General features: G+C 45.7%; 1 protein-coding gene across 5 annotated transcripts in view; it reads right to left on the bottom strand.

Moving 5' to 3' along the window:
* Nucleotides 1-21,127, bottom strand: part of ogdhb (oxoglutarate dehydrogenase b) — a 31,243-nt gene that overhangs the window by 5,740 nt on the left and 4,376 nt on the right. Inside the window, exons 1-14 of one of the 5 annotated variants that reach the window (XM_018750918.2) lie at nucleotides 17,781-19,830; nucleotides 13,333-13,521; nucleotides 11,092-11,194; nucleotides 6,710-6,825; nucleotides 4,494-4,648; nucleotides 3,931-4,077; nucleotides 3,551-3,641; nucleotides 3,028-3,207; nucleotides 2,547-2,675; nucleotides 2,153-2,332; nucleotides 943-1,095; nucleotides 741-843; nucleotides 416-544; nucleotides 75-225 (exon numbers count right to left, since the gene is read on the bottom strand). In XM_018750918.2, the coding sequence (XP_018606434.1) occupies nucleotides 75-225; nucleotides 416-544; nucleotides 741-843; nucleotides 943-1,095; nucleotides 2,153-2,332; nucleotides 2,547-2,675; nucleotides 3,028-3,207; nucleotides 3,551-3,641; nucleotides 3,931-4,077; nucleotides 4,494-4,648; nucleotides 6,710-6,825; nucleotides 11,092-11,194; nucleotides 13,333-13,521; nucleotides 17,781-17,837 (1,883 nt within the window). In that variant the 5' untranslated portion in view covers nucleotides 17,838-19,830. Of the gene's footprint in view, nucleotides 1-74; nucleotides 226-415; nucleotides 545-740; nucleotides 844-942; nucleotides 1,096-1,556; nucleotides 2,333-2,546; nucleotides 2,676-3,027; nucleotides 3,208-3,550; nucleotides 3,642-3,930; nucleotides 4,078-4,493; nucleotides 4,649-6,709; nucleotides 6,826-11,091; nucleotides 11,195-11,399; nucleotides 11,494-13,332; nucleotides 13,522-17,780; nucleotides 19,831-21,127 lie in introns of those variants that run through there. The other 4 variants (XM_018750910.2, XM_018750899.2, XM_018750928.2 and 1 more) reach the window with 4 other exon arrangements.

Here is a 21,127-nt window from a genome sequence, read left to right on the forward strand (position 1 = left end):
TTACTCTAGCTCTAAGTGTCAGTGCTGGGTGTGGCATCGGCACGCGGTTGACCCAACTGCGTCCCTGCCGGTACCTGAAGGTGCCCCTCTCCACGTCCTGCCCGCTGAGCCGCACGTGGATGCCCTCCTTGAGCAGTGAGCCGAACGCCATGTACTCGCCAAGTGCCCAGTCCACCATGCGGCTCTGGATCATTGCCGCCCGGCCCTTGAGGATGCGGCTGAGACCTGGGTCACAGGAGCAGAACGGTGCAGAGGGTGAACGTGCAGCGAAAGGACTCATCTGCCTGTAAGCTGCCCGAGACATGTGTCTGTAAAGCCCTGCACAGCAGTTAACTTCTGAGGATGGCGAAGGGCGTTTCCCCTCGTAGTCCCTATTCTAACACGCCACTGTGCGCCTGTCTGTGTGCTCACACACCTCCATGGATTGTGAAGTCCTCCTCGGGCACCGAGGAAGCCACCCGTCCGATGTTCTCGAGCTCCTCCTCGTTCAGGCCGGTGGACGGGCAGCTCATGCTCTTCGGCTGGCCATCCAAAGTGAAGAAGCCTGGACGCACAAGGAGAATAACCCTCGTAGATGTACTGCAAAGCTACGTTCACCACCACTGAGCAGAATGTACATCTATGTCCGCCCCACCTCACACAGACAAATTTAAAGTACGGACAAACTTTGACACGCTTTCCACAGCCAGAATGATACACAAGGACAACGACAGGTTGTGACCCAATGCTGAACCACTGACCAGGCCAAGGAGAGTCCAGCCAGTGCTTGATGTGGAGTATCTTCTCATCTTTGGAGCGTGCATACGCCTCTTCGCAGATCTTATCATATTTGGAGATCTCCTCCTGGGGGCGTTGCACCCATAGACACTGAGTGAGCCGCAGTCCAAGATGGTGAGACGGTCCCTCAGCCCAAGAGGTCCTCCAACTAATCCCGCCCCTCACCTCATATTCCTGCCGGGTGACCACACCCTCTGCAATCAACTTCTCGGCGTACTTCTGCAGCACACCTTTCTGCTTCCTGATCTGCTTGTACATCAGCGGCTGCGTGAACATGGGCTCGTCCATCTCGTTGTGGCCGTTCCGTCGGTAGCACACCTTGGAGGTGCATGCACACACACACAGAAAGCAGTGTATTTCACCATTAACCCTTTGTCTCCAGTGTAACGCTTATGTTCTCTGCAGAGAAACTGCACGGCTGTAGAAGTGTTTCACTGCTGAACCGGTTGCGGTTCTGTTCATTATTTCAACATCTACTCTGAGGAAAAGGTTTGTGAACCATTTATGATTAACAGTTTTAAACACAGCACTTTATATGTGCTCATCTTCACTGTGTATCCTTGTGTGTTTCTTAGATGACACTATTTTTTTATTATGACTTGGATGAAAAGCTGATCGAGGGACAGCTATTAGCGTAGTGGTTACAACCGGTGTCTCGGGACCCGAGGTTTGAATCCCACCTCCAGCTATATTACCCTTGAGCAAAGTACTTACCCTAAATTGCTCCAGTAAAATTACTCAGCTGTGTAAATGGGTCAATAATTGTACTGTAAGTCACTCTGGAGAAATGTGTCAGATAAATGTAGGTTTTAGGAGACATTAATACAGAAATGCACAAAATTCCAAAGGATCCACAAACGTTTTGGAAAAGTTCACCACATCAGTAATACACTAAAAATGTGGTAAAGAGTTTCCACTTCCCCTTTCTGAATGAACTCTTTGGAAAGAAGGCTTACTCCACTGGAGTTTCAGCTCTTAATCAAGGGCTGCTTAAAAAGCAGTCCAGCACCCTTAATGACTGTGTTCCTCTGTAAGCAGGACTGAGCGTCGCTGCTTGACCGTGGAGCACAAAATGGTGGCTGCAGGATAAAATATGTGCAAAACGATGGGGAAAAATGCATTCTTAGTGAAGTCATAAAAAGGAATGAGCATTAAAACAAAGAACCTCATTTTGAGAATTTAAACACACAGAGGGCAGTTTTATTTTGGATACCGTGTTCACAACAAATATAGACGTGGATGTAAAGCATGTTCATATAAACTCGATATGTGCAATCAAGTTCTCCTAAGTTCATTTACGTGTCCTGAGAGACTCCCTGGTAAATGGTTACCACCCTGGTGTCCCAAGATGAGCCCTCTCCCACGTTTCTCCTACCAGATCCACAACCACATCCTTGTGGAAGGTGGCCCGCCACTCAGCTGCCACGTTGCACACGTACACCACAGCCTCGGGGTCGTCGGCGTTGACGTGGAAGATGGGAGCATTAACGACCCGAGCCACATCGGTGGGGTACGGCGAGGAGCGGGCCATGCGGGGATCCGTGGTGAACCCGATCTAATGAGGGGGGTGAATAAAACTTCAGCTCTCCTGCAGCTTGAAGCGAAGTCAACACCATCCAATTAATTCTTCAACAGTATTCAATTTAGCAATACACTGAAACTTCCCCAAATAATGTCTGCTGTTCAAAACAGTTTGATTATGCAATTTCCTTAACCAAAAATCAGTCCACTAGCAGAGTGAAATTTCCACCATCTGCTTCCCAGCACACCTGGTTGTTGACCACGACGTGCACGGTGCCGTGAGTGGTGTAGGACGGAAGGTCGCTCAGGTGGAACGTCTCGTACACGATGCCCTGGCCAGCAAACGCTGCATCACCATGGAGCAGGATGGACATTACCTGGGAGGAAGAGCAGTGTCACTCAAGAGAAGACTCACCGAAGACAAGTGCCACAATGTCATCACTTTGCAACCACACCCATCCCAGGAAGTTGCACGAGTTTACAAGAACCGGTATACAAGTTTCTTCAGAGAGACGTGTCTGCTAGAGGAATGACTAACTGTAAATGTACAACATGAACTCTACAAGATTTGGCTTCCCAGAAAATCTCTATTGTAATCTCTCTACAATCTCTAACAGTAGAGAAAAGGCTCGGACGCCACCTGCATCGAGACAACGCCAAAAAAAAGAACACACTCCCTTGAGACAGGAAATCAAGAACACAGAGCAGGCCTTCCTCTGCCTTCCGTACCCGCTTGCCGTCTGCATCGCCGCAGTAGAACTGCTCGGCTTTGGTCTTGCCCTGCACCACAGGGTCTACGGCCTCCAGGTGTGAGGGGTTGGCCACCAGGGACAGGGTGATGTTACGGTCGGTGACGCGGTTGATACGCCTGTGGTACATGCCCAGGTGGTATTTGACGTCACCAGAACCCTGAAGAGTTGAAGGTGGGTAACATTACAGCTCAGGTGTGCTTTTGTTTCGAACACATTTCCAAGACACAGATCTGGATACAGGAAACAACAAAATAATCCAAGCTTTTCATTTGGCACTTTGACTTCACAACAATAACAAATAAATCACGACACAATCAGTACAGACAAGGAAATACTAGTTGATTACTGAAGTCTTGAATTCACCTGGTTCCCTGAAGTAAGACGTGACAAAGAAAAATAAAAATGGATTTCACTTTAACCTGAGAAAACCTTAAAGAGTTCAGTGAGTCTCCATGCAGAGAACATAAGGGAAAAGAATCGACAGAAAGCTCTAATCAAACCTCATCTGCAGCCTCTAGCTTGGAGTCAAACTGGCAAAAGATCTGTTCCAGTTCCTTGCGGATCACATTGGCAAGAACATTTAAGCGACCTCTGGGAGAAAAGCACAGACAGTTTAATTAGCTTAAACAAAGTACTTTGTTTTTAAAACTTAATGCAGCACCATATGTGGGAAGTAGTTATCTAGTGTGCCAGGCTTTTCGTACTTTGTCTAGCTCAAGCTGACGCAAGTTAACTTATCCTCTTCCTTTTAAGTTACTCTGGTTATCCCACTTCAACACAGAAACAGGCCCCACAGACACGAAAAGTTGACAAGTGGCAAGCGCGTGAAAACAAAAGCAATAGAGTGCTACAGTCTGGTGTGGCGCCAGCACCGACTGACCTGTGCGGCATGCCCATGATGACATTCTCTACGCCATTCTCGCTCGACTTGTCAATGATGGTCTTTAGGGCCGGGATGAGTGACTCGCACCCTTCCAGGCCAAAGCGCTTCTCTGAAGACCATTTCCTCTGCAGGAACTCCTCAAACCTGTGGCAAAACAGCACTGGATCAAGCCAAAGAATTTGCCATGCAATACAATGGACACCAGTTCAGCTCCTCTACACTCTACTATACCTATCGAGCCTGGTGTTTCACATTCTCCCAGGCAAGAGAACGGTCATTATTGTACTATACACTACAGCTGTCACCAACTTATCAGCAACTTTTACCCTTGCAGGTACCAGCTGTCTGGTCCTGGTAAAATAAAGCAGTTTCATGCAGCTCCCAGCCACACTGAGTGTTCTTTGAGAAGACAGGCGCAACTCATCAGGCCTTTCAAAAAGGGCACTGAGCAATACAATATGAAAGAATATGGACCAACAGAAGAGATGGAAATAGAGCTTCTTTAAGGTGTGCTGCTCATGAAAAAGGTGGGCTACAAGTCAGGGCATCACTGCACTGACCTGGTGGAGCGAACCATCCTGGCCAGCAGTGTCCTCTTCTCCTCTAGGGTGAACTGCATCACCCCAGGTTTCTCAAACTTCTGTCGGATCCACTGACACTGGTCGATGTCGTTGATAAACATGAACTCCACGCCGATGTGCTGGCAGTAGGCCATCTACGGGGATTGGAGATGGGAGGCAGGTGATGTCTGTGAAACTGCATACAATCACAGATAGTAACTGCTGAATAAGACTTATGTGGTGAAAATCACAACATCTCTCCTTGTGCCTTCGCTGATCCTTAATTGTGTACTGAGCGCCTGCTCTCAGAAATGTTTCCAGGGAGATCCTGCAATACAGTGGCATTACAGCAAGTGACTACCATGCACCAAGAGCACTTTATGGACTACTGTGGAGGAAAAGCGCTGCAAAACTTCTTTCCCGAACTGACAGAATTCATTAATTCAGCCAAGCAGCGTTACTGCATACAATAAAGTAGTTCAGCAAAACTTCAGAAAATGGGTAAATGTCTCAAGCTCATGTACCACAGCAGAAACGCGATCTTAATGTGATCGTGTAGAAACGACGATCACCTCAAGCCAGCAGAATAAGATCACTGAATTTGGCTCAGTGTGGCAATGCTCTGCAAAGGTAGTAGTACGCAGTTTCAGAACTGTAACAACAAAAGAGAAAAGTACACAGGGTGTTCACAAGACAGAAAGGAACACCAAGTAAATGAACAGCATGGTCTCAGTTCGAAACATCCTGAGCGAAAAACATCTCAGAGTGGACAAACAACTGAGTCCTTACACAACAAGTCTCAAGATACTTCAGCTGAGGCATAAAGAAGGGTACATGTTACACCATTCCACAGTACAATGCTGAGATGTGCAGTACGGCAACAGTACTTTGACCAGTTATCACTTGCAATTGAACTTATGCAAAATGGAGCTTCTTCTCATCCCTGCCTGTGCATTTCTCCATCATAAACTTAGAGCCAACATGGGAAACATGAATTTCACACTTTACAAAATCCAAAAACCACATCATCACCTGCATCAAGAACCTTCAAGATTCCTAACAGTTACATTTCTTGGGGTCAGATGACTGTCCTTCCATTGAGTTTAAAATAAGAGATCTGACTGTTCCTTGTCTGAAGGGTCTTAAACCACAATCTCCACCTCTCAACCAAAGTGTCTCAGTCCCCTCAATTCCTGAAGGAAAAAAACAAAACACCTTCCTTCCAAAAGAATTTTCTGCCCCCAGAAGCTGTTTTACAACAGGACTGTAAAAATGATACAGAACCTCCACTTTTCTAACAATACGTCTCTCTTACCGTATCGTACATACAAATCCTTTAATTTATGAATACATTAACATACTGATTTTGTCGCGATGTGCTCAGGCCACTGTTTAAGCCGACTGCATCAACAAGTGAGGCTGCTCTGAATTTCACTTACGCTACTTGTTTTCTTGCTTAAACCTTCCAGCATTTTCATGCTCTTAAGGTACCTGAATTCACCTGATCTGAGAGTCACTTTGGAGGACAGAATAAATAGATTTATTTTTATTCTTTCAGGTCAAGTGACGTCAGAGACCATAAAAGGGGCAGCTGGTAGCGTAGTGGTTACAGCTCCTGCCTTTGGACCCAGGAGCTGCATGGTTGAATCCCACCTCCAGCAGTAGTACCCTTAAGCAAGGTATTTACTCTAAATTGCTCCAGTAAAAAAAATCCCCAGATATATGAATGGGTAAGTAACTGTAAGTGGCTTTAGAGAGAAGTGTCAGCTAAATTAATACATGTAAATGCCTGAAAATGACAAGGTATGCACAAAAGTAATAGTATATGATGCATTAATTGCAACTCCATCTGACTCATCACAAATTCAGCTCATTACTAATGTTGCCTGATGCACGTATTTCCCCAGTGCAGTGAGGCAACCTGAGTTCTGTATGCATAAAGTAATATATGCTGAAGTAGCCTGAAAATGTACTTTAATATATTAAATGTAATACTGTAATACAACCCTAAAACAAAACAAAGAGGTCTGAATGAAGAAAAGAAAAAAAAAAAATGAAAGGGACATTTAACAGAAATGTAACTGTGCCAGAGATGACGAGGTTGGGTCAAAGGTGAAACCAAAGTGAGTGTAAACATCAATGCTTTCTAGAAATGTATGTGCAAATGAGGGGTGTGAGCTTGTTTGAATGGTATTAAGCGCGATGTGTGAACAAACCTCCAAGCGGCGAATGATCTCCCTGAGGGGCAAGGCGCTCTCATTGCCCCCAATGAAGGTAGTGGTGGGGAGACGGAACACTTTGTCCAGGTCTGCCTCATCCAGCCCGTAGAAACCTGGCCAGCCCAGAGGGTGGGGATGGGCCAGGGGCAGTCATGTGCCACATTACGGGGGAGAGAACAAAGATGCATACACAGGAAGGCAACAAATACAACAGTGGAGAAAAATAACCCCAGTATTTTAATACTGGGGATGGGGGTTTGGCAAGATGCGGCAACAAAGCTCATGAATGACAATGAACACGGCGACATCACATTAGATTTTGAATGACAAAATTAACATTAAAATGACGAATGCAAAATAGACAGATCAAAGAATGCAGAGGCAAGCCGTGACAACACAAACACACACACAGGGTTTTCAGGTAAGGGCACAATTCATGAGACAGGGAGGGAGAGATGGAGAGAGGGCGAACTGATGGCAGAATGCACAAGACAAAGGGACGGAAGGGAGACAAAATACTAGTTAAAAGTATAAAAAAAACGTGTTTAAAAAAGGTGTCATGCGTTACTATCTTGTAAATCCGATAGCCACTGTCTTTCCCCAAGTAAAATGAAAACAAATGTTCTCTCAAAATAATCTGTGACACCTATGAGAAAGAAGCTCAGGGACTAACAGAGGGAAGCCCCGTCCACATTCTATGTCCTCTTGTCCTTACTGCATCCCTATTCACAGGGATGGCCAGCCTGAGAAAGCTCACAGTATAGAAGCTCTCCAAAGTCCTGAAGAAACGTCCGACCGCAGTCTACTGCAGAAATGAAAGCAAGGCTTCTCGACAACTTATTGGAGTGTGAAACTGCAGCTATCCTTATAGTAAGCAGTAACACTGCAGTTTGTTACCTTACTAACCTTACTAATTATATCGGCCTGAGTTACAAAAAGATGTCTGGTTAGGTACCAAACAACTATATCATGGTCTCATACCATACTGAATAAATGAAGCGTAAACTGCTCTTCTGCCATTGCTGTACTGCAGCCCACTGAAGCCAAGTGCAGCCCCAGGTACTTACACATCCTTACAATCTCTGCTTCCATTCTGAGAACTGTCACTGAACACATCATCTCTTTAGTCCTTTCAGTGCTGTGCTGCACCAAGCCTTTGCACTTGACTTCATACCTGCCCTTGATACACCACAGTTTTGTTGTGCATCTGAGACGACGATCGTGCCTGAAGTGCAAGGTGCGCAGGATGGACATCGAGGGAACCAACAGCGTTCAGACAGTTCAAAATCAGGACTCGGTGGATACGTCCACCCGCATTCACCGAAACTTGTCCTGCAACACCCCAGGAATGACCAGGGGAGTTGGAAAACATGAAAACTTGATCATCACAGTGCTGCCTGCCTTAAAAAACATGCACACAAAGCACAGCTTTTCAGTTGCTTGTGACTGCTGTATTTACAATGGCGGCAGAATCAGAAGCTACAGGTAAAGCCTGCTTGTTTAGAACGAGGACGAGAAGGTGAGTGCCAAGTTTTTTTTTTTGGTTTTGAGAAGTAATGGTGTGGAAAAGTTTGCATTGCTTCTAAGAACAAAGAAATTCTCGGTGGTTGAGTTCCCGGTCTCAGCATGTGGTAAAGCCACTCTCTGACTTCTGCTTCACGCATTAATGCGAGTCTCTGCTCTAAGTGGTGTGACACACACACACACACACACACACACACACACACACCCTGTAACATCAGACAGCAGCTGGTGAGGTTCTGCAGAAGACCCACAGAGCACAGCCGTGTCCATTAAGCCAACGAAAAAGCCAGTGGTGCTCACAGCACAAACTTGTCCTGTCCTGACCTCTGGACATCGGGCAGCTGAGACTGACCGAACGCTGCTGGTGTACCCGGGGTGCTTTCCCCGCTACTCGAGCAGCAAAAACAAACAACGGACTCTTCCGGACAACAGAACTCTAAACCCTTCATCTCATTTTTAGATGGAACAAAACAACAATATCAAGAGCCAGAGCTGGTTCTACATAAGGGCCCCATGGGCCCCCCAAACAAATGAGCTGCCCAAATTTGGAGGACAGTGACTTGTTACCTGGCAAACCAATGAGTGCCAAGCATGTCTCAGAAAGGAACGTACCTGTCAGGAACAGAGAAGAGAAAGAGAACAGAAGAAAAAAAAAGAAAGCTAAGAGTACAAGGCTGTGTTTTAAGGGGTTTAACTGCAGTGTTATTTAATTAGGTTTGGCTTGTGTGTGCATTGTGTTTAATGAAGTCAGTTTCAAAAAGATATTGATGGCCCAGGGGGAAATCAAAATCCTGCTTAGGGCCCCAAAAAAAGCTAGGGCCGGCCCTGTCAAGAGGAACAGCAGATGCGATCAGGCTTCAGGAATGTGAGGAGAGAACAACGTAAATCTAATGGAGAGTCAAATGAAGATCCAAGGTTGACTGCTGCAGGGTTACTGCAAAGAGTTGACTGGAACAAGGGAGACTTTTGTTATTATTAAAAGGAACACCGAGTAGCTCATTGCCCGGAACATCCTAGTGGCAGCAAACACACAAGACGAAGGAGGCGACAACCTCCTCCCCGGGGCAACAGATGAGAGGAAGAAACCCAACAGATGGGCTGCTCGCTGCAGTTGCCATGCTGACCAGTAACACAGGCATGGTATTTTAGGAGATGTTAATGGACCACTACAAAGCTCCTATACATCACACAGCACCCACAAGTTTTGCAAATCTACCACTGCCACTCACAACTGCTGTTGCACAGTACAGGCAGCACTCTGAGCATCCCTACCAGCACCAGACGTCAAACTAAAATGAACCATGGTTTTACATATTCAATCATGAGCCATTTGGAGAGGAGGCTGCCTTTGGGTTGCTGTGCTCATCTTCTATATTTCTGGGAAACTCCGTTCGTAAAACTTTCCACTCCACCTTTTACAGTAGATTACACTGAACCTATGAGGTAGATCACAGGACAATATGATCTCAGGAAAATTTCCAAATTATGAGAAAAACACTAAAGAACTCAAAGTGTTAATGTACTTGCCGCTTGGGCTAGATCCTTATAAAGGACAAAAGATCTGGAATCTACTATCCCAAATATTGGAAAGTGGTTCCCACCCAAAGAATCGTAGGGAGTGCACCCCATTGTGAGCTCTCCCATTGTTTGCATTCAACGCATTCGTTGCTGTGGGGGTGGGAGTGGGGCAGGGTACTGTTGATATTCATTGTGTGCAGTTTCTGCTGCCCCTGGCAGCTATGCCTGGGACACACACTGGGTCACACTTCCCATCACAGTCACACAACTACGACAAGGAGCCATTCATACACACCACAGTTTTGCATTAGTGCTCCAGGATTTGATAGGAGACCAATCACATGGCTCAATTACTGCAAAACACTCTGGAAAACACAGTGCAACCAGGATGACCCCTGCCAGCTGTGTTAGAAAGAAAGCGGACTCCAGGCAGGTCAGGTGTTAACCAAGCGTATGGGTTAATCCAACCCCCAGGGAGCGCCATAGCACCCGGAGTGGACAGGCTTCCACAGATAGAATGAAGTTTGAACTACCACCATGAGCAAAAGATCTGATCAAGAAGCAAAATCATGGAAGGCTAAAACATACACCTCCTTGACAGTAATGGGATATATTTCCAATGGGTAAAGGTAAAATAAGTTAACGTACAGAGAATCCTCGCAGATACCACCAGAGATCATGGAACAGAACGTTCCAGCCCACGAGGCCTTGTGGACTCTACTGACATTGGGGCAGAAGCAGAGTGGATAATATTCCAATTTAAGAAATGAATAAATATTCAAATCCAACAGAGTGAAAAGATCACTTTTGTTCTAAGTCAATAAAAGCGTATTGTTCTCACTGTTAGATGATCCCAGATCCGTTTGAATTTTATGGTACTCTGTCACAAAAGGGTCTTCGCACGTTACTAGTGGGAGAAACATGAGTGTGGAAGTATATTTCTGACTCCATTTGGTTCTACGGGGGGGCAGGATGGACGGACGGACATGGAGTCAAAGGGATGGCAACCAAAACTGGTCCAGCCAGTATTTTGATTCAGATCGCAGATCCCAGAAGGACTGGATTCTATTCCAAATTTGGGCAGTGAAAGCAGGTGCATTTGCTCCTTTTACCCATTGCAAACATTTTGATGTGGGAAAGTAAGGGTGATTATGCACATGCAATGGAGATGCCAAAATAAGTGCTGAAGATGGTAGGTGAATATGGGCTTCAAAGAGGGGTGATGGGGGGAACAGGCAGGCCAAGAGCCACACTCCTTTAAAAGTCCTGCACAACCCCTAGCAAAGTCCACCCCTCTCTGCCCATGCCCACGCGTCCCATGCAGTGGGTACCCTCACCAAGTTTATCCGAGGATGTGATTATGTCCGTTGGGACGCAAGAATCCAGATCAGCGTCCATGATCCCCAGCGGGTCCAGCTGAGCAACATGGTGCCCACGTATCTAGTGTCACCAGTCCACAGAAAAGTCAAAGGAAATGAATACACAGGAGGGAGGGGGAGAGGGGGTTTGATTCAAGAGAAATAAGTGTATTTATGAAAAAAAATGTAAGAGACACAGGTAGAAAGGAGAGGGGGAGGGGGAGACATTAACACAAACAGGGTTATTGCTGTACGGCACAAACGTGTTGTAGAGGAACGTCTCTCACCAACTTGATGGAACCCAACAGTTACTGGGGCATCATCAAAATTTACACAACTGATACCCAGTGGGTCCAGTTTGGCTATGTGATGCCCCCTCACCTGCAAACAAGGCAACAACAGTTATACATCATTATGAAAAGGAGGCAGAGGAACTCACTGTGAGAACAAAACACTAGGACCAATCAAGACTTTGACAAATGCAGCAAAAATAAGGTTTTCAGTCTATAAAATATTTTTCATTACACTTTCAGCTGTATAACTAGTAGCATTGCATTGTGCTAACTTGAACACTACAATTAGCTTTTTTCTTCTTAAAAAATCTGAATTTTTCAGTTTTGCCTTTTATTGTATAAGTGACTGGCCAAATGCATAACGAATTACATTTTTTCCTATGGGTGTGTTGTGGCTAAGAATCCATCCAAATTACAGATTCAATTTCCAGTGTGTATAGAAAGTCACCGCTTCCTTTCAAAGATTGTACCTTTGGTTGTTCAACACATGGAAACACAAACAAATTAAATTAGGCTCGTTCCATTCTTACTTACGCACAGTAATCCGCATTAGGCAAGTGAAACTGAAAATGTGAAAATTAATATCACAACAGCAAAACATTATGTGGATAAGTGACCGCTCACCCCTTACAGTTTCATTAGTAAATTTGCTCAAATGTAACCGGTCTCTTCAGCGATCGCACAACATATTAACTGGGACTCTTTCTAGAGGATTCCACTGTGTTTCAAAACTAAAGAATCCATTATGGGCAAGAAGGTGCCTTCGAAAGACACACACACACACACACACACACACACACACACACACACACACACACACACTTTCGGAACCGCTTGTCCCATACGGGGTCGCGGGGAACCGGAGCCTACCCGGTAACACAGGGCGTATGGCCGGAGGGGGAGGGGACACACCCAAGACGGGACGCCAGTCTGCCGCAAGGTACCCCAAGTGGGACTCGAACCCCAGGCCCACCGGAGAGCAGAACCCGGTCCAACCCACTGCGCCACCGCACCCCCCCCTTCGAAAGACGTTGGAGATAAAGTTACGGAAAGGCACAAGTGCAGAGATGGGCATACAAAGATATAAAAGGTTTTAAGTATCCTTTGGTGCATAGTTAAGTCCACCATTAAAAGAGGAAGGTGTACGGCAGCACCCGGACCTTGCCCGAATTAGGGAAGAGGCTTCACCTTTTGACATGACAATGATGCAACCGTTAGGGTTAGCAACCGTTCAGTGGCTGAAGGATAGCAAGGTCTTTGAATGCTCTCTTCATAGCCTTGAGCTAAATCCCTTCATGAACCACTGGAAAGACTAGAAGGGGGAATCCAGCAACAGCCACCCTGCAGTCTGACTGAGCCTGAACAATTCTGTAAGGAGCAATGAGCAAATATTCTTCCCTCCAGGTGTGCAAAGCTGGTTGAGATGAATCCAAACAGACTCAAGACTACAATTCAAGCAAAAATGGTGCTTCCTATGAGTATTAACTCAGGGGTGTTTTCTTACTCAACCTACCTATTCAACTTTTTTCTGTTTTTCCAGAAATGTTGCTTTGTTTACTTGGATGTTGCAAGGTAGAATCTGTAACTAAAACTGAAAAACGGACTGTTTTTCTTCTTTTTGGGTTTTAAGGCAACAAAGCGTGAACATTTCGAAAGGGACTGGTGACTTTCTATATCCACTGTTATTCTCTACATAACTTCCAGGACTCAGTGGACTTCAGGGTCTTGCCTTAGTAAATTCATGGCTCTCATTATCTTATAAGCCATGAACAGTTTGGTGATGGAACTCAAAACATTCAAAAAAAATTATGCGATGTACCTTATGACTACCAAACCCGTGGCTACCTAAAAATACATACTGTCCGTGTTAAAGAAGTTAACTGAAGCAAAAAGTGGCTGGAGGGAGAGCAGGACTGCGTGGTCTCACCTGGTAGGCACGGATGAGCGTCTGTACGGCCAAGTGGTCCTCCACGAGCTTCTCCACACTGGGTTGCGAACCTACCACTGCCTGGCCCAGACCTGGGCCTCGTAGGTCACCACCCAGAGGCAGGGGCGACTGGTAGGCTGCACCTGGTGGGGCACCAGCATTGGCATTGCGGAAGAAAATGTCCCAGGACTGCGAAAGAAGGAACATAAAGGCAGGTGAGGTCTGGTTTCTGTGGATACCGAATGACATAGCCCTCCCCTCAGTACGGAGTTGGTGCGACTCAGATTTTACTAGAGTAACACAGCAACCATCCAAGCAGTTATGCAAAGATATCAAAAATAAGAAGCAAAAGCTCAAGAGCAGAGTGTGGGGTCTGGACCTCGGTTCGTCTCTTTTTGTGTCAATTTGAGATGCGTCAGTAACGCATCTTCCCTAGTTACGGATCTTGTTGAAGTGATCGTGGAACTAGTTAGCGTGTGTGACCCACAGGATGACGACGGAACAGCAGACCAGCTGTGCCTGGCCCCATGGAAGATTATCACAACAGTAGTTTGCATAATTTCCATCACAGAACAGCTGATCCCTGACTTACTGTAGATATGAGTCATGAACTTTTCCCTGATATGGAGTATTAACGGCAATATTAATTAATTTACATTTATTCATTTAGCTGAGGCTTTTCTCCAAAGCGACTGACAATGTTAATCTACCTACAGCTACTAACCCATTTGTACAGCTGGGTAATTTTACTGGAACCAATTCACGTGTCAAAGCATTATCTGATGCACCGACATTCAGCGATCGCAAACGGTAAGCGCTGCCTCAAGTTTTTCAAGAAAGAGCAAAAGGTAGAAACAGAAGGTGAACAAGTTGTAAATGATCCTGTACTTCCTACATCTAGCAGCTTTGAGCTGTCAGTGAAGTGCCCCTCTCCATCGCCCTACACTTCCACTTAAAACCTCTGCTTCTGAGTCGATGGGCAGATGTCTGAGGTTCAAGGTAAATAATATACAGTTTACACTGTTTTTAAAAAACTACTTGTAGTTATGCTTTGATTTTCTATTATGTTTGTCCTGGGTATTTCTGAATTTGGTGCACAATGTGGGGTAAAAGAAGGGAATTGTGTAGCAGCAGGGGGGGCACCAACACCCTGCTCTAGCTCCGGTCATTGGGCTTTCTTATTTACACCATGTCGTAAATATTCCTTACAGGGGAATAAATCATCATAAATACTCCGGCCAGGCACATGCACGAGCAGTCCCGGCTCACCAGAAAGGGAAGAGGGTCGTCTGTCCTCTCCGTCTGCCTGCAATCTGCTGAATGGAAGACAGAGAGTCCACGGTGCTACTCTGTTTTTGTCTGAAAACCATCACTTCTGCAAAGCTGTCCGGGTTGTGGACATTTGCATTTATTTGTGTAACAGATGCTTTCTGCCAAAGTGAAAAAAATTTTAAAAAAAAAAACAGTTCACCAGCAGAATAAGATGATTACACGTTGACACACAATTCTCGAAGTACAGCCACTAAGTCCAATGTGACCATTTTTGCCAACGCACATTACAATTGGGGATGAGTCCCTCACCTGCTCCACGTCACGTTCAACTAACGGACTTCAACTAACAAACCAGCTTTCAGTCCCAAATAATCTACTACCAATATCAGCTCCAGTCCAACGATCACAGAATGACGACCTGACCGATGCAGCTGCACATTTACACAGACAAAGATTAAAATGTTGGACTGTTTTCGGAAGGAGGAATGAGACTTTGAGCACTGTACGTAAACATTCATTTTACTTGCCTTTAATTAGTCACGTTTTTTCAGATATTTTCAGAAAAAGCTGTGTGCAGTGACCGTAAAACTCATCTTGTCATTAACCATTATTCCCACACTATCAGCGAGGCCTTATCTGTGATTCTTTGAAGGGTCTGAATGTCACTGCTGGTGGAGCAAACATTCGGAGAATGGGCGGTGCGCTGTGGCTCTGAGCACTGAGGTAGAGAGCCGGAAAAAAAGGTTTCCGAGAAACCATTCCATGACGCAACTGGTCGAAAGTGCCAATGGAGAACAGGTGAGCCGAGGTGCAAAGTGGAGGCAGGTGAGCTTCCTGTGTGAGACTAATTCAAATTCAGTGTTGAACATTGTCAAGGTAATGGGTGAGTCAAGCTACTGTCGTCTATTTGTCACAGGGAGCACAAGCAGGAGTGTGTGTGTGTGTGTGTGTGTGTGTGTGTGTGTGTGTCTTTGAGAATGGGGCATGCACACGGTCACTTTTATACAGACCAGTCCATGCTGATGTCCAAAGGGATCGCTGTGATTTGCTCTGGTTGCACCCCTCCCCTATCACACAAAAGCACTCTGCTGTACCACAATTCCAAAAGGACATAAAAAAATGACGTGTGCCTGAGATGTTCTAGACGATTCAGGACTTTTCCCACATTGCCCTGTAGCTTCCAAGCCGGTACTCTGTCCACAGTGACCAAGCAGATTCTCGTTGTCTCATTTAAAGTGGATTAATGACAATTTGCAAAACAAATCCAGAAAACTGATGACCCTTTTCCATTAAAATACAAAAGGTCAAGTCGGAAAATGTTTTGTTTTGGCTAAACCCTGTCATCTTTAAAGGAACGTACACACACAGCAGTCCAGCAGAAATCGTCTCGGGTGCCCATTTTACATAAGAATAAATAAAAGTGCTTTTCCACCAGCAAGTAAGAATGAGAGAACCCAACATGCTGTGACTCAACCCCATCCTTGTTTACTTAGTGAGTTTCACAACTGGAAGTGATATGTAAGCAGGAACAAAATGTCACTGTTTAAAAAGCTGAGCTCATCCTAAAAGGCTGAGCATGAATGAACACACCACTGTAAACACCAAACACCACCTGGAGCTCTTGGGCGTCCCCTGAGTGCCCGATGTCAGGTTACTGCCATCGACCACAGACTGAGCTACATGGCTTATTAGTTACGGTCAGTCTGCAATGCCCGAATGAGGACGAAGGAGAAAGAGAAGGTAAGGCTGAGGAGAGGGTACGGTAAGCTCAGCCACACGTAATCTCCAGGAGTGGAAACACTGACCTCACAAGTGGCATAAGACACGTTTACTCATTTATCTGACACTTTTCACCAAAGCAACTGCCAGTGTTAATCTATTTAAAAATCATTTACCCATTTCTATAGCTGACTTTTTTTACTGGAGCAATTTACATTTATTTAGCAGACACTTTTCTCCAACGCAACTTCCAATGAACACTATGTAGTGTTATCAGCCCACACACCTTATTCACCACGGTGACTTACACTACTAGATACACTACTTACAATGGGTCACTCATCCATACATCAGTGGAACACACACTCTCTCTGTCAGTCACACACTATGGTTGAACCTGAACAACATCTTTAGACTGTGGGAGGAAACCACGCAGACACAGGGAAAACATACATACTCCGCACAGACTGAGTGGGAATCGAACCCATGCCCTCTCACATCACCCAGGCACTGTGTTACCGAGATGCCCATTTAGGGGGTAAATTTAATTTGGGGTAAATACTTTGCTTAAGGATACTATACCTAGAAGTAGGATTGGAACCTGGAACCTTTGGGTCCAAAAGTAGCAGCAGCCCTAACCACACTGCCAGTTGTCTCTTGTTGGTGTGATTATTGTGTAGTGCTTAGCCAACACCTTTATCCAAAGTGACTTACAGTGTTACATATATTACACTGAACAGTCATTCACACCACTATACAGCAGAGCAGTTTAAAAAAAACCACACACACACACACACACACACACACACACAGTTTATAGCCACCAGCTGGTCCAAAACGTGTCGCTGGGCAGCAGTAGGAAACCCATGAAACTCTACAGACTGAGCAGGGTCCGAACCCACGCCGAAGAGCCCAGCCCAGGTGCTGAGACACCCTGTCATCTTGTTGGAGGAGCGTGAATTAAGTTTCATTGTTTTTATGGATTTATTTTTATTGCAAGAAAGTTTGAATTACTAGCTCTGGCTGTAGTACCCTTGAGTAAGGTACTTACCCAAAAAAATTAATTACCCAGCTGTCTAAATGGGTGAATAATAATTTGCTTTTGAGAAAAGTTTTGGCTAAATGAATAATTAACACAAATGGGTATCAATTGCAAGGGGGTGCACTGGCGCAGCGGGTTTGGCTAGGCCCTGCTCTCCGGTGGGTCTGGGGTTCGAGTCCTGCTTGGGGTGCCTTGTGGCAGACTGGCGTCCCATCCTGGTTGTGTCCCCTCCCCCTCCAGCCCTGCGTTGGGCTACGGTTTGCTGTGACCCCTGCTCGGGACAAGTGATTTCAGTCAGTGTATCAATTGTGGGACTCTTCAGTGCATAAAAATTACTTCCCATTAAAATGAATGTGAAATAAGTCGGAGTTACAATAATTCACCTAATGAGAAGGGTTTTTCAGAGACGTGTTACCTTTGCAAAGTGGGGTAGGACTAAAGCTGGCCGTCTCAGCAGTGTCACGTACCTCATTTTCTCATGCTACAGCTGCACTGCTTCCTAAACAAAGGACAAGCAATATTTGGAGAGGAAGAAGGTCTTCCTGTCGCACAATGTGTCTCCTCCTCAAAAGTCGAAAAACAGACAATTCAGAGACAATTTATTAACTTTGTCTAGCCCACATCTGCTTCTCATTAGTTCAGAACCACTTAACTCCTTTGTATTGCTTTCTCATCTCAGCACCATAGCTATGAAGCTAACGTGCTAAAATGTGTAGAGACATGTTGGTGGAAGCAAACTATTAGGCGCCTCTTCTGGAGGAGCTCCTTCCCAGGCACGGGTCTGCGTTAGCATTCTCAGGACAACGTGCCGGTGGCTCACTCGGGCCGGAGCTCCTCCGATACTACGGAGACTAGACTTTGAACCACAAATCAGGGTACTCTGCATTCAGCACAACGGGTGTGACAGCCTTGAAGAGCAGGTTATTTTATTGCTTCAATTGTTAAAGGACAAATTCCTGATTTTAATCAGCGAGACATACAGCCAACTTTTTTTTGTTTCTGAGAACTCTTTATCCATTTATATTGCATTGCTTTAATTGAAATGATTCTTCAAAGGCAGTTCAAGGGTTTCACAGCAGGATTCTTCATGGAACCACAACCACACATGGTCACCAAGTACTGCTCTGTTCCACATTGCTCACTGGTTGTTCCTTTCGCATTCCTTGGACGTTTCCGCTCCATCTACAGCCCACAGGTCTGTTAGGACACCGAGCTTCAGGGTAGAATTTTGCGTCATCACGAAAAGGTCACAAACCTCTGTTGCAGAATGGGGGAGGGAGAGCAGGTGCGGGCTGAACACCGCGCATACATGTGACTGCGGACGAGAAGTCCTTGACTCTCCCTCTGGGTTCCCGAAGGTTTCTTAGGTAAGAATGTGACGCCAGTTCCTCTTTCACAACTGCGTTTCACAAGAAGTTCTCCAGTTCGTTGTGTGAAGAGGGGCACCAGCCCAGCAAGGCCTCTGCAGCACCCTGATAATGTCTGTGCCACTTACTGAATAAACAGCTGTTTGCGTTCTGTAACAGCAGCTTCAAGTCATTCAGAGATGTGTTAATCAAACCACGCTTATGCTAATCCTTTCAAAACTGCCGAGTTAATTTCAAAAACCTCCATTCATGCAGCAATGCCTTCAGCAGAACAATGATCTGCCCAGTTACTGTTATCATACAGAAACAGACTCCCGAGGCAGAGCAGCACCAGCAGATGTGATGAGCGATCATGAGTAAATTGTTTTTGTCCCTGAGAAGTGCAGTGTCCATGTGTGTATGTGCGTGTGAGCGCATGCATGTGTGCCTTCATTAAGCACAAGCACTCAGACAGGTTCCAAGTTACTATACAGATGGTGAAACTGGCATCCCTTGGGCTTTTTCTTCTCCCCAACCAAACAGGTCCCAATGAAATGTGACTGAATCACAGAACCTTACATTCACTGTGTGAAGGGCTGAAATATTCATTAGTGGCCACATTACGAATAACTTAAAGACTAAAGAAGCCTTAAAAAGCACTTAATCGGTAACTCCAAGAGGACAACACATCGGCTAAAGACCTGATTGCTCGCTACACCCAGGGCTGTGGAGTCGGTACACAAAACCTCCGACTCCAGTAACCCAATAATTGCTTCCGACTCCACAGCACTGCCAAAAAGTTGTCCATTATTCTGGGGGGTCGACTTATCCGAAGAATATAGGCCTGAACCTATATTACACCTCTTATTTTTGGGGGTTGACATATGCCGGATCGACTTACATGCCAGCATATACAGTACATTTAGTAGGAGTCACTACATTTTTACCGACTCCAGTCACCCAATAATTGCTTCCGACCGCAGCTCCACAGCACTGGCTACACCCCAACCAGACTGCTGCATTCCCCCACCGCTCCCACAGAGAAGAGGCAGTAACTTGTAACCCCTCCCTCATAAGCCATTTGTAAAGTATGACTCTCAATAAAACAGTAAATAAAATCACACATCCAACCAATGTCAACAGCCGCTTGTCCCGAGCAGCGTTGCGGTGAGCTGGAGCCTAACCCGGCAACATGTGGCGCAAGGCCAGAGGGGAAGGGACACACCCAGGACAGGATGCCATTATGTCACAAGGCATCCCAAGCAAGGCTCGAACCCCAGACCTGCCACCCAGCGGGCACTGGCCAAACCCACCGTGCCATCACATTCCCATCTAAAATCACACAGAGACTTGTGACAATATTGCGCTTCAAGAGAATTCTATGCGTTTTAGCACTTTGAGTTTTAAAGCGATAGTTAAGGTTTTCAGCTTTTAACCCATTCTTTAAAACTTTGGGTATGGTTCACTGCTGTTATCGGTGATAAAGAACTGTGTGGCTATGAGACAAGCCAAGCGAGACGTGAAGGAAAAGCCACGCTCTACGTGGTGGGGGGGATGCAGGTGCTCACCTAGTGTGGGACTGGACATCACCAAAGACTGTACTTTGACCTGATATCTCTGCTCTCCAAAGGCGTTCCTTCTAAGTGCGACGCGATAGCTCATTATACAAATTTCCTTTGCTCGTCTAAGTTCTAATAAAAGAAGCCTTTGTTTTACGAGGGAAGCCGTAATATTCATGTACTCTTCATTTAGACAAACACTCAGGACGTCAGGGCTCTTATCAGTACCAACAGAAGAGTGCAGCATCCACCAGCTCAAATGTACAACCAAGAGAAACACTCTCCCGGGGAAGGAGGACTTTCAGCGTCAAGTCCTGAAAAAGGGCGTCTCCTTCAGACGGTTTGGTGCAGTACATGCAGCCTGGAGCCCACATTGCTAAGGCACAGGCCAAATAGGTAGTACAGCGTGAACACGTTTTAGCTCAACATCCAGTATCCCCAAAATATAAGACCTTCGTATAGGTAAGGCCTGCAACGAAAGGTCAGGAAAACATATCACAAACCTTTATTTAGCTGACCTGCAACGTTAGATAAGCAACTTTAAAATAATTAACCTGTTTCCATGGTTGGGTATTCTTCCTGGAGCAATTCAGATTAAGTACCTTGCTCAGGAGTACTACAGCAGGAACAGGGACCTGATCCCACAGCTTCGGGGCACAAGGTAACAGTCCTAATCTCTGTGCCACCTGTTGACCCCCAGCTAGAGCGACTCCTTAAAACATTTCACAGGAGGCTCGTTCAGGTGCTCTGAGAAATCTATCAAAGGGACGGGAGCCAAAAGCACAGCTAAGTATACCGCGGTCATTTTCAAGATGACCTACAACTAAACTTCTACTTAATCCCACAATCCTCTTTGA

Source organism: Scleropages formosus, chromosome 6 (assembly GCF_900964775.1).
Source record: "Scleropages formosus chromosome 6, fSclFor1.1, whole genome shotgun sequence".
Lineage (NCBI taxonomy): Eukaryota > Metazoa > Chordata > Actinopteri > Osteoglossiformes > Osteoglossidae > Scleropages > Scleropages formosus.